This window comes from Perissodus microlepis, chromosome 16, assembly GCF_051167445.1.
Source record: "Perissodus microlepis isolate ML-2025 ecotype Zambia chromosome 16, ASM5116744v1, whole genome shotgun sequence".
Taxonomy (NCBI): Eukaryota; Metazoa; Chordata; class Actinopteri; order Cichliformes; family Cichlidae; genus Perissodus; species Perissodus microlepis.
This window is the reverse complement of record NC_140476.1, coordinates 13,938,032-13,950,089: the sequence shown is the minus strand read 5'-3', so window position 1 is coordinate 13,950,089 and position 12,058 is coordinate 13,938,032. Positions and strand designations below refer to the sequence as shown.

General features: G+C 41.8%; 1 protein-coding gene across 1 annotated transcript in view; it reads right to left on the bottom strand.

Annotated features, from left to right (window-relative positions):
* myo10l3 (myosin X, like 3) overlaps nt 1-12,058 on the bottom strand; it is a 54,876-nt gene that overhangs the window by 24,732 nt on the left and 18,086 nt on the right. Inside the window, exons 3-11 of the mRNA XM_084907853.1 lie at nt 7,113-7,271; nt 6,156-6,343; nt 5,536-5,670; nt 5,109-5,233; nt 4,994-5,007; nt 4,765-4,849; nt 4,466-4,572; nt 4,107-4,236; nt 2,901-3,019 (exon numbers count right to left, since the gene is read on the bottom strand). Coding sequence (XP_084763979.1) covers nt 2,901-3,019; nt 4,107-4,236; nt 4,466-4,572; nt 4,765-4,849; nt 4,994-5,007; nt 5,109-5,233; nt 5,536-5,670; nt 6,156-6,343; nt 7,113-7,271 — 1,062 coding nt within the window. The remainder of the gene's footprint in view (nt 1-2,900; nt 3,020-4,106; nt 4,237-4,465; nt 4,573-4,764; nt 4,850-4,993; nt 5,008-5,108; nt 5,234-5,535; nt 5,671-6,155; nt 6,344-7,112; nt 7,272-12,058) is intronic.

Here is a 12,058-nt window from a genome sequence, read left to right as displayed (position 1 = left end):
AAAAAGAGATGGAGGGCGTACCAGAAACCATGTCAGGCATAAATAAAAAGGAGGGGGAAAAAAGGAAACTTTGCGAACTGTACCCTAAACACAGCATTTATGACCACACAGTAAACATTTCATCGGTTCTATCAGGTGGCGGTTAAAGAAGTTAAAAACAAAAGATATGTTTGGACTGCTTGAATGATAGCGTGTGTGAGGCCTCAGTTCCATAAAACAAATAGTGGCTTGAAGACAAAGGTGTGTTATGTCAGCGTCTGTCTGCAGTTGAGAAGACGTCTGTTTTCACAACAGTCAGTGTTTTTTTATCGCCTAAATATCTTCAGAGTGACGCACTGCACTGTAACATTAGAAAAATCCAGTGAAAACAACGGCAAACTGGAATAAAGCGTAAAAGTTTTTTTTTTAAAGTATTTTTCTTTTAAAGGAAATGACACTTACAGAAAAATCCCAAAGCCCACCTGGCAGAAAGAGGCTCATGGTGGCAGGCGTCCAAGTTCACTTGGAGATTTATTTCAGCTGCTTAGTAGTTTATATTTACATTCCACTAAATTTCAGAAAGAGTTGATGTTTTGTTTTCGGTACAGCGCTTATCTGACATCTATTGTTTAACAAAAGTAAGATTTTATATAGAAAGAATGAACATGTGCCCCTTTTTCTGACTTCAGGTCCATTTCTCTGACATTAGATCTTCACAGCGATCCCTCAGGAGGTAAAGCGGGTCATTTGTTAACTGGAAGCTCCCACAGCCCACATGTTGCAGCATCCTTAGGCAAGATACTGAACTCTAAGGTGCCCCTGATGCATCCACTGGAGCATGAGCGTTACATAAAAAGTGCTTGTATGAGTGTGTGTGTGAATAGCTGAATGAGGTTTGTAGTTGAAAGTGATTTGAGTGCTCAGAGCAGAAAACTGATCTATAATTACTGATACAGTTTAAATGTATTTAGCTTTTTTCTGAATTGTTGGCACTTTTACTTCAGTAAGAGGCCTGACGGAGGCCATGTGCTAAACTCTTGGTGTCAAGCTTTGTGCATTCATGGGCCACATACAGGCCGGACTTGTTGGCCAGACCCCTGAAAATGACAAAGACGTACATTCTAAAAACCTTCAAGTTAAATGAACCATCCATTTACAAAGCAGATGACGAACAGTCTCAGAGTCTCAGATGTCCTAAGAAAAATAAGAATGTCTCAGTGTTTCCACATTAAGCCAGCGTGCTGTCATTTCGAGGAAACTGTCCCAGTTCACAAGAACACATCCACAGGACTCATTGGCCTTTGCATCTAACTTCGGTGTAATGGCTTTGTCATTAGTAAGGCTGTGAAACCGATGAGTCAGCCCTCAGGCTTAGGATGAAATTAGCAGGTCGGACAAAGCCTCTCATGAAGGATTCATTCCTAACGTAAACACAATGCTTCCTTCTAAAATATAGTGAAAAGTTTCAAAATTACACCCTGCTCCTCTGCAATTTTTACACTCTGGATCCAGTCTGCTGGATCCTTCAGCAGCCTGGTTCTGGCCTACAGGCCTTGAGCTTGGCATAAATTCACAAGTAAAAACTAAAAATGAAACTGTCCAAATCATTACTCAAACTAAAACTGATGAGAAGTCCTGTGAGCTACACGCAGTTTCACAGAAGAACATGAAAAGAACATAATTAATAACTCGACACGTTACTTCTCCGTGGTTTGTAGGACAGATGCTACAATGTGAACAACAACGAAAATCTACTTCCCATCCACATTTGAGTCCAGGGTAATTTTCTCCAGCTGCCATTGAGGAAGCTTTACAGCCTGTGTATGAATATACAAAGCCTGAGCTTGCCAGCTACACTTCCTCGACAGGTATTGTGCTTGATTTAAAAACAAAACAAGAGTGCGGCCGTGTGTACTTTATTCAGAGCCACAATGCTCCTGGGCTTTTCAGTAATCCATCACGCCCGGTCACCTTGTACGACTACTGGGAGCGAACAGAGCGCTGCTGGCTCCAGGATCTCCGTCACGGGGGTGAGAAGAATGGCTGCTTGTCCAGGACAAGGGGTGGGGGGTGGGGGGTCTACTGCTGGAAGTTGTGAGGGGGAGTGACCCCTGGCTGTTGTGAGAAGAGGTCTTTCTTGCCGACTCTAGGTCTGGAATAATGAACTCTATTAAGAGGCAAGTTGCTTCAAAGGCCAGGCAGAACAAGCAGCAGCAGGGTGACAGCACAAGACTCTTTGTCTGCTGATGAAAAGCTTTCTTGTAGCTTTCGTGTCCTGGTGATAATAATAAAGGTCCTCCCTGCATATTCGCTGACATTTATGAGCGTGAGTGGGCTGACGGGTTGAGCCCAGCCGAGAAGGGATTGTGGCATGTGTGTTCTTGTGGCATATGGTGAAAAGCACAACACATGCATATGAAAACTTGTGCAATGTTTACAGTATTACAGATGTCAGCGCAGACATTTGAAGCTGAGGGAGACACAAGTGGATTTTTATACCAGCGTCTCAGTGCCTGGCTGCACTGCCTCCAGAGGAGAAGACTCTTACTTCACCACCAGTCATTGGTTCTATTGTGCTTTTGACTCAGATCACTATCACGATGGCTTTATTGTGCCTGAAATCTGGCAGACAAAAAGCAGGAAATGGCTGGGAGTCACGCAAGGGGATCTGGAAAGGCATGTGGTGGAGCGCGTCAGAGAAAATTGTGTGTGTGTGAGTGTGTCACCAGGACAGGAGAAGGAGAGGGGCGAGGACAAATATGGATCCACTGCATGATTAAGATTCTTGACAGAGCAGGGTGCCTGAACTTAAAATTATTAAAATTAAATGAGGTCCAAGTGCTTCTTTTCTGTTTCCGTGTTAACTGTGTGATTCATGTAATGAGCAACAGAGGGGGAAATTGGGCTGGATGTGTTGTTACCTGCTCCACAGTGAGGGGGGAGCAGATCTCCTCTCCTCTGAGGATCATGGAGCGCTGGGTCAACACCTCTGACAACTGGAAGGAGTCGAGGCCGAGCAGCTCGCTGACGTTACTCACCACTGAAACAAACACAAGCACACACAGATGTACACAGGATATCTATCACTTACGCAAACAGTTCAGGTGACTCCTATTCATGTTAAACAACAGATGTGGCATATACACAGCAATCCTATACCATCTGCAGGAAACTCTACTCTGCAGGCTAGTCTGTAGTGTTGGCAGTCACCATAGTTCACAGGTTCTTTGGAAAAGAGGTCGGACACAGCAAACAAAGGAGCCTGAAGCTCATGTTACAGCCTGCTTGGCGCTCTGTCTGCTGGTACAATGTCAGTCAAACTCAGGGCCGTGAGGAATACTGCAGAGCGGTCCAAAATCGCTGATAACCCAGTTCTCTACTTCAGAAATTTCACCAGAAACAATTGGACTGAGTTTATTTTGGAATTTTTTTTTAACTGCTTGATAAAGCCTGCATAGCTTGCGTATTTGCTTTCAGTACTAAAACCACTGCTTGGATCATTTTTTTTTTCCATACAAAAATTTCCCTTTCACTAAAGTCTAATAAAGGAATCAGCAAAAGAAAAGAAGCAGCAAATAAATAAACAAAAACAAGTGTAACACGCAGTTACACAGTTTAGCTTATTTAGCTGAGGCACAGTGGTGGGGTGGTTATCACAGTGGCTCCTCCTGCATACCCTGACTCTGAATTAGATAAGCAGAAGAAAGTGGATGGCCTATTTGGCTGTCCTTTTTTTTTTAACTTTGAAAGTTATATAAAAAAGTTTGTTTCAAAACCTTTTTTTGCCATAGAGTTAGAGCATTTCCAGGTTTTTATACTGCTTTTAATCTGTGCAACTCAAAGCTTCAGTAATATGGTTCACATTGAGAATGTGTCATCAAGAGCACACACCCAGGAAGTGACTCTGTGGTGCCCAGAGACTGTCGTCTGAAACTCGACACCTTGGATACCAATGACACACAAAGTAACCACTGGCATTACTAAGTACACCGAGCTCAACTTTGAGGCAAGTAAAGCAACAACAGACCAAATATTCAGTAGTGCGTTCTACACAAATTGATACATGTACATAAAGTTTAACACACCACCAGATCTTTTAAGATTTTGGTATTAATTTCTTTTTCTACCTCCTTTGGAAGTTATCTGAGCTCCACCGGCAGTCATGAACTCAATGTTGCCCATCTGGAGGACTGCCGAAAGCAGCTTGAACACGTCCCTGATCTCCTCCTCATTGAATTCCATCACTTTCAATGCTTCCTGCAACACAAAGTTACCCAGACGTGCCACAATAAGGAATCCTAAAACAAATTAAATTCATTAATTTACATGCAACCACCTACAAACCAGACCCAGTGTGAGATTGTCAAATAATAAGTTCACCCAAGGCTCATGTTCTATGGAAGCGAGGTCTCTGACTCATGAAAAAGAGTTACAGCGCCCCCTGGAGGGGAAACAAATGATGTACAAGAGTCCTTTTCATCCTCACCATCACACTGTTGAAGAGCTGCTTGTCGTCTAGACTGCTGTCCTTCACGCAGCCCGACTGGCTCAGGTAGTGATACGACTCAGGACCTTCAGACAAGAGGTACGTATCTGTGACACAGAAACAGACAAAGTAGATGTAATAAAGCACTTCAAACAGACAACACAGATGTTATTTCAGAGGTAGCTGTAGAGATGCCCCAAAGTACATATTTTCAGGATAGCAGTCACATAGCAGTCATATGTCTTCACTAAAGAAGTGTTTATATGGGTATCGTAGTCAGTCACAGACTAAAAACCAACCTCTGTGGTCCCTGTCTGCCCCTGCTAACAGTGCGTAGAAGATGTGGTAGTTTCTCTCACCGGGATTCTGTCGGACCACGCGGTTCTTGGAAAGACAGCGTGATTAGAAAAGCTGCTACAAGTACTTTACAATTGAATGAGTTATTCCGATTACTTATTTAAACACTGTTGTCATCGAAGAAGACTTGCTGAAGATACTGACTGTATCACAAGCACAATATAAGCTTACCTTTTCCAGCAAGTCTGACAGCTCAAAGTTAAGGGAAAAGTTACAGCGACTCGATCATCTGTGCAAAATACAATCTTTATAGTATGTGAGAGTTGATTTACTGTATGAAGGATACAATCAATGATGCAACCTCCCTGGATGTTTCCGTTTTGGGAGAAGTGGAGCTGTATGAACTTCCCGAAGCGACTGGAGTTATTGTTGTACACTGTTTTAGCATTCCCAAAGGCTTCCATGATGGGACTACAGAAAGGATAAAGACAATCAAGCTTACTATAAAGAAGCCTTTAAAATGTATCCGGTGAGCACACACTGCAGTGACGGTGATGTGGATCCAGATTATTTAATAATGTCTGAAGCTGAATTAGGTTAACATCACTGCCACTGCCACGAGCTGTTTGGAGAGTTTGAACTGGTATTTGAGGGTAAGCTCATAACAATTTTTTTATCTTACCATGCAAATAATTTTAATTTAAAAAATAAAATAAAATAACTTAAACATTAAAATAATGACTTGCACCTGGGGAGATGCATTTACACAGTACCTGCTCTGGACGAGGGCCTGCTCCACCCTGGTTGTCCTCTCTGAAGGAGGAGTACCTGCTGAGTTTTGACTCATCACTGAAAGAAACTTTAGCAGCAGCTTGGTGCTCTCTGTCTTCCCAGCACCGCTTTCCCCACTGAGCATGCAAAAAACAGAGAAGATACATAAATAGATCTGCTTGAATCTCTCCATGCATTCATTTTCTTAACTGCGTATCCAGTTCAGGGATGCGGGAGCTGATCTCAGCTATTACAGGGTGAGAATCAGGACGGGGCTAACCCAGAGAGACAGGTAACCAATCACACTCGCATGTACGGAAACTTTAGAGCCACTGCTTAACCTAACACGACTGCAGGAACCCACGGAGGTATGGAGAATATGCAAACTCCACCAAAAGATTTGAACCGAGGATATTCTTGCTGCGATTCAACGGTGCTGCATTCAGTCGGTCAACTGTATTCTTTACTATGTCTATTCATACAGTATTTTTGGGAAATGCAAGAGAACATTTTTCAGATAGGAGTATCTATTTTGCAAAGGTCAAAGGAAGACTACGATATTCCTTATTTCATATTCTGTTCTTAAGATTTATAGTGCAGCCAATAAATTTGCAGGACTCACCTGATGAGAACACACTGGCTGTCGTGTCTCTTCCACAAGCAGCGGTAGCACTCGTTGGCCACAGCGAAGATATGAGGAGGCAGCTCCCCCATGTGATGTTTGCTGTACAAGTCGACAGCAGCGCCATCGTACAGGCCTGCTATCTGCTTATAGGGATTTACTGCTGCCAGAATTGAACCTATGTTGGTCTGAGAGCAGATAGATGAAGGAAGACAAAAGAAGTCAGAGGATAACACAGGTGGTATGAAAGAACACACTAAAATGTATAATTCACTAATCGCTTTGCTATTCATTGAGCTCTGCAGTACAGTTAGTGAATACTCCTAGTTCGGTGGATTCACTGAGTACCTGCATTCAGCAATAGTATTAAACTACTGCATATGGCCTAGTTTGCTGTAAGGATGATAATATTTTAGGATCCATTGCTTCTGCTCGGTTAATGCGCTTTGGGAAAAAGTCCCCCCCACACACAAAAGTGTGTTTGTGGGTCATCCTTCCACACAGTGATACTATTCTCCAATGCCACGAAGCCAGGCTTGGCGAATGCTCCGAGATGAGCTCAGGAGATAGGATTTCCAAAGGCATAGTTAATGTGTGTCTGTGGGGAGTGATTATTTTAATAATACCTGGATAATATTTCCGTGGAAGCCCAGAGCTTTACGTTGAAAGCAATCCTGGGGGTGAGAGTAGGTGAAACAAGGATAATAGAAATCCTGTTCTGAATACGCGCACATTATTCCAGAGTTTATATGTATTGTAAGTATTATTAATTTATGATTAAACATCACCCTGCCCCCAGTCCTCTTTGTTTGTCCCTGTATAACTTTCTGACCATTTTCCAGTATATAAATATATCCTCCCCTGTTCGAGACGTGTTCTACTTTTCACCGTTCCTCACATTATTTATTCCCAGAAACCTCAAGTCAGGACTCTACTGGTACACCAATGAACACTTACATAGATGTTGTCTTTCTGATAGCGCAGAAACAGATTGTGCATGATTGCCGCTTCGTGCAGCTCTGCCAGTGTGGACATGTCTTCTACTCCATGGATGCTGCTGGGGTGCATCGGGTACACCATCTCCCTGTTCAGCTCCTCTTTTTGTAGGCAGATCACCTGTAACAGCAAAAGGCACACGTACATAGACATATATGTTAATATAAGGTATTGTCAAGGTTTATATGAGCCCATAAGTGGAACTGCACAAGTTGTTGTACATTGAAGCTGCACCATTTTGTCTCTGCACAAGAAAAGGAGCGTAAACCACATCGATACCTCCTGCATTTCACTAAAATTCAACTGGGATCCTTTTTCATTTTTTAGTAACTGATAATTTAGTGGAATGAACTTTGTTATTTTATTTCTGAAGTAAAGAGTACCAATAAAGTTTAAAACCATTGTAAAACTTTAGCAACACAATAAATTACCCCATGTTTACTCATGGCATCTCTAATCATGGCTAACAAAGACAGCAAGCAGCCAGTTACATCAGGGTTTAAACAAAACAAGTTATGTCCGGGTCACCTTTAAGATGTTAATCAAACTCCTGACAGAACATCAGTCTTCCGCTGCATGCTTTGGTGACAGGTAGATCAGAAATATCACTCAGGAATAACTGAAGTAAAATAAGATAGACTGCACCCCTGACATGTGCCTGTCTGTGCCTGCTGCCAGCATACCAGGCAGGCAGAGAGCCCCTGTCTTACTCATGCCCGGACGGCTGTTTCACGACCTCTCTCTGGGTGAAAAATTAAGGGATGGATAAGATCTAACGGCATTTATATAATGGAAGTGAAAGAGTGAGAGCGAATAAGGTTCTTGCAGCCTTCTTTGGCTATCAGAACTCTAATGCACAAGATAAGAGAGCAGAGAGACCACAACTATGTCACCTGATGGGAAGCGGTGTCCAGATCAATACTGATGGATAAGAGGCTGTGGCATCCCAATGCACTACTGCTGCTCTCCTGGCATGTTCATGTGTGTCCCAGCAGGGAGGAGACACTGTGTCTCAGAGAAACACTGAGTCAGCAAAGGCTGGCTGATGAGGCTGCTAATAGACTGTTGTCAAACATTTGAGGCTCTGTTGATTCTTCGAAAGTAGATCTAACGAACATGAAGTAGGACTATATCAAATCTTTCCTTTAATAGAGCATGTAAATAGTAGCCTAAGTTTTTGTTCTTGTAGATGGCATCTGGAGTAGCCCCTCTGTTTTAAGGTTTGATGTGTTGTGCACTCATAGATGGTCTTGTTCATACATTGATTGTAAAAGTGGTTATTTGAGTTCCTGTTGCCTTCCTGTCAGCTCAAAGCAGACCAAGAACATTCGGTCTGCTAAAGATCGTTGTGTATGAAAATCCCAGCAGCTGTCCTGAATAGATTGGCCAGTGAGTGCACGTTATACCTTTATAAAAATCAGCTGCACGAAGATAAAGTATATGACCTGCATTTTCAAATGTGTCTTATTTTATAAAACCCTTTCCGGGATGGCATACGTTAGAGTCTGAATATCTTAAATAATCACATGTGCAGTTAGTAAATCTTTAAAGAAAAATGTTGACGAGGCCGTTTATAGTAAGTAACACAACTCTCACTGAGTAGCCTCGTACTTTTCAAAATAATAGAATGGGTGTATGCTGAGAAAAAGTCACAACAAAAATGTAGTCATTAATGTTTCTGTGGTATTAACGTTTATAAATGAGTAAAGACCTTTGAGAAAAAGCAGTTTGTGCAATGATGTCATTCAGCGAGCAGAAGTTTGCAGATTTGCAGCCAGATGTCCTTCAACATTTGGCTTTAACCCCACCCTCTCCTTTGGCAAATTGGTGCAGATTCACTATGGGGCCTGAGCGACTAATAAATCAGAAAGGCTTTTCACTTTGAATACATCCACAGTCAGCATTAGCATTTACACCAGTCACTTAAAGGGACTGATGCCATTTTTAAACGCTCTGATGGATTTTCTTTGGTTTCTTTTTCTTTTTAAGATAATTACTGAGACCGCCAAACAAAAACGTGGTTTAAAAAGCGTTTCTGTTGACACTGATGACAAACAGCAGATATCTACAATAACACTGACTGCTGATGTTAGCATTCACCAAATGCAAGTTCAAAGCAGCTTTAAGGTGGCTGGGAGCAGAGTGTAACACGGGGAGATAATTTACCTGTTTGCATTTTTGTGTATGTCGGGACATAGAGTGGGTGTTTTTCTCCGTGTCACATTATCACCTTGTTTCTGATCTTCTTTAAATAACTTGGAGCTCAGATTTCACAGAGCGAGCCGCAGGGACTTTTTCCTCCCTGAAACATCAGAGATGCCCAGGGGCAAACTGAGCTGAAGTTTTTGCCATCAAAAGGTTTCACATTCCTCTGTTTTGCCCCACTGTGATCTTGGTTTCATTGTTGGTTGCTTTCCTGTGAGAGAAATTTGAACTTTCTCCTAATAGCCACAGCTCATCAATATTTATCGCTATTAATTTGTTTTCAAATGATTTATTGACTGCACGAGTTCCTCTTGGGGAAGAGATAAAAGACACCTGAGACGCATGGATTTCTATTTTTCCTCCTTTCAACGAAACCAAATGAAATCACAGCTTGAATTTATTGTTAAATTTGTCCATTTAACATTTTTAAGTCATAACCTTTCAGATGAGACATCCCTGAGACAATTATCACAACGCCTGCTCCACAGAGGGGGCAGCGTCACCACTGTTAATGATTGGAGTGGTGTAATGATGGAAACTATTTCATGCCACTTACAACGACATGATTGATTAGCAAAGCTGTCTGCGGTGCAAATTGATCTTCTACAAATGGAGGCTGTATGCACAAGAGAGCTATGATGCTGGACACACGAGCAGCACACAAAGCAGAAAATGCAAAAAGCCCCAGTGTTCACTTATATGATGACTATATGCAGGATACACCCTGGTTGGGTCGTCAGGCTATCACAGGGCTAACACACAGAGAGATAGAACAGCTATTCACACTCATATCCAGACCTACTTCCAATTTAGAATCACCTATTAACCTAACATGCATGTCTTTGGGATGCAGGAGGAGGCCAAAGTCCTCGGGGAAGGCCCGCAAGGACAAAGGGGAGGCACGCAGGCTTCATGTAGGGCGGGGACTTGAATCCAGGACCTTCTTGCTATGAGACAACAGTGCTAACCACCCCGTGTTTCACTTAGTTTCTCTCTTAATTTAACCTAATGTCCTATACAACTCAGTGAACAGACATATTTTACATAATTTTCAAAAATTTAACAGATTAGGATTCAGTGCGGACACATAACTCTACAGGTCATGTGTGTTCTGCATATGCAGGTGTTTTGGGTTTCCTTGAACTTAAAGTTGTAACTCTGTTTTATGCAAACTGGAGTAATATCTCCAGTTTGCATAAATCATCATTACTCAGGAGAATTTACTGCAGATATGGGATGGGAACCTCCCATAATGCATGTGCCAAAAAGCTGCAGGGGCCTGGGTTTGAGTCCATCTCTCCCTACTTTCCTATCTTTGTGACACTGTGCTTTTAAAATAAAGAGCTATCCCCCACTCCCCAAAATATCAAATGCTTTGATATAGACTAACATTTTGAAGTCATGCCCACACTAATGAGTAAAAAAATCTTTATTTTGTTTGAAAAAAGTGTCATTCACTTCCTTGAGCAGGTTACTTTGTGACAAATCGATCTGATACCCCACGTATAAGGTTAAACAACCTGTTAATATGTCAAGATAGCGATAAAGACATAGACAACATACATTAGGATTTTATTGCATTACACAGAACAGCTACACTGTTGAGCCTTACATGCATTCAGGAACACTGCCATAAGCCTCAGAGAGACAATCAGGCTCATTTTGTTTTGTTTCCCATCATTTGAAGACATGATATTACACAATTGTTGGCAAAATGTCCTCCATTTCTGTTGACTCATAAAAAGTGAGTTGCACTTTTGCAAGAAAACCTTTTTATGGCTGATTTTATTTGGTAGGCTGAGCAGAGAAAGAAGATTATTTTGTTGAAGGCCAAGCTGTAAAATAACAAACATGACAGAAATTTAATGAAAAGTTTGACCACTGTGCCTGTACTTTTTGTGTCTTGTAAGCCCACAAAAAATCGTTATAATGTGTGCATGAAATACAAATAAAAGAATATGAATAAAATTAAACTCATTGGGTTGAACAGATGACCCGTGTCCTGAAACGTCTCTCCAAGGGCCCGGACTGAAGTTGGCCCCAGGCCATTTCCTCCATGTCATTCCTCCTGCACTCTATCCCTGCTTTCTTGATAAAACAATACATTAATCTAAAATAAAAATGATTATATAAAAAGAAAATCAATGGATAGTCACATTCATGGTGTCCAGGTGTACCCTGGCTTTCGCTCTGGGGTGGCTGGGAATGGCTACAGCAGATGACTTAAAGAAATACATAACTGGCAGATTGTTTGGGTTTTTTTCATCCTTAGAAAGAAATTTATATAACATAAATTAAAATGATACAAAAATTACACAGACTAAAAGGAAGCAACAGCAAATAACTGAGTTTTAAAGTTGTTTTGCAGCTGTATTGCTCTTCCCTTTTGTTTCCTCTTCCTTGAAACCACACCCTGCTGCTGCGCTTTGTCCAAGCAACTCTACTTAATATTCACATATAGGTGGAGTCAGGCTCTGTGGCTCACAGCACTTATGCTTTAATGTCAGCTGTATTCAGGCCTTTATTGGGGCACATGGACAGACACAAAATCACAAGCTTCTGGATACAAACACAGTCTTGTTTGTTGCTGTTTTGCCTCTCTCTGTTTCCCTTTCTCCTTTTTTAAAAAACTCTGAGTCCCTCTGTCTTACAGTGAATCCATCTGCTGCAGGGGGATCCCGCCCAGACCCAAGAGAAGAGAG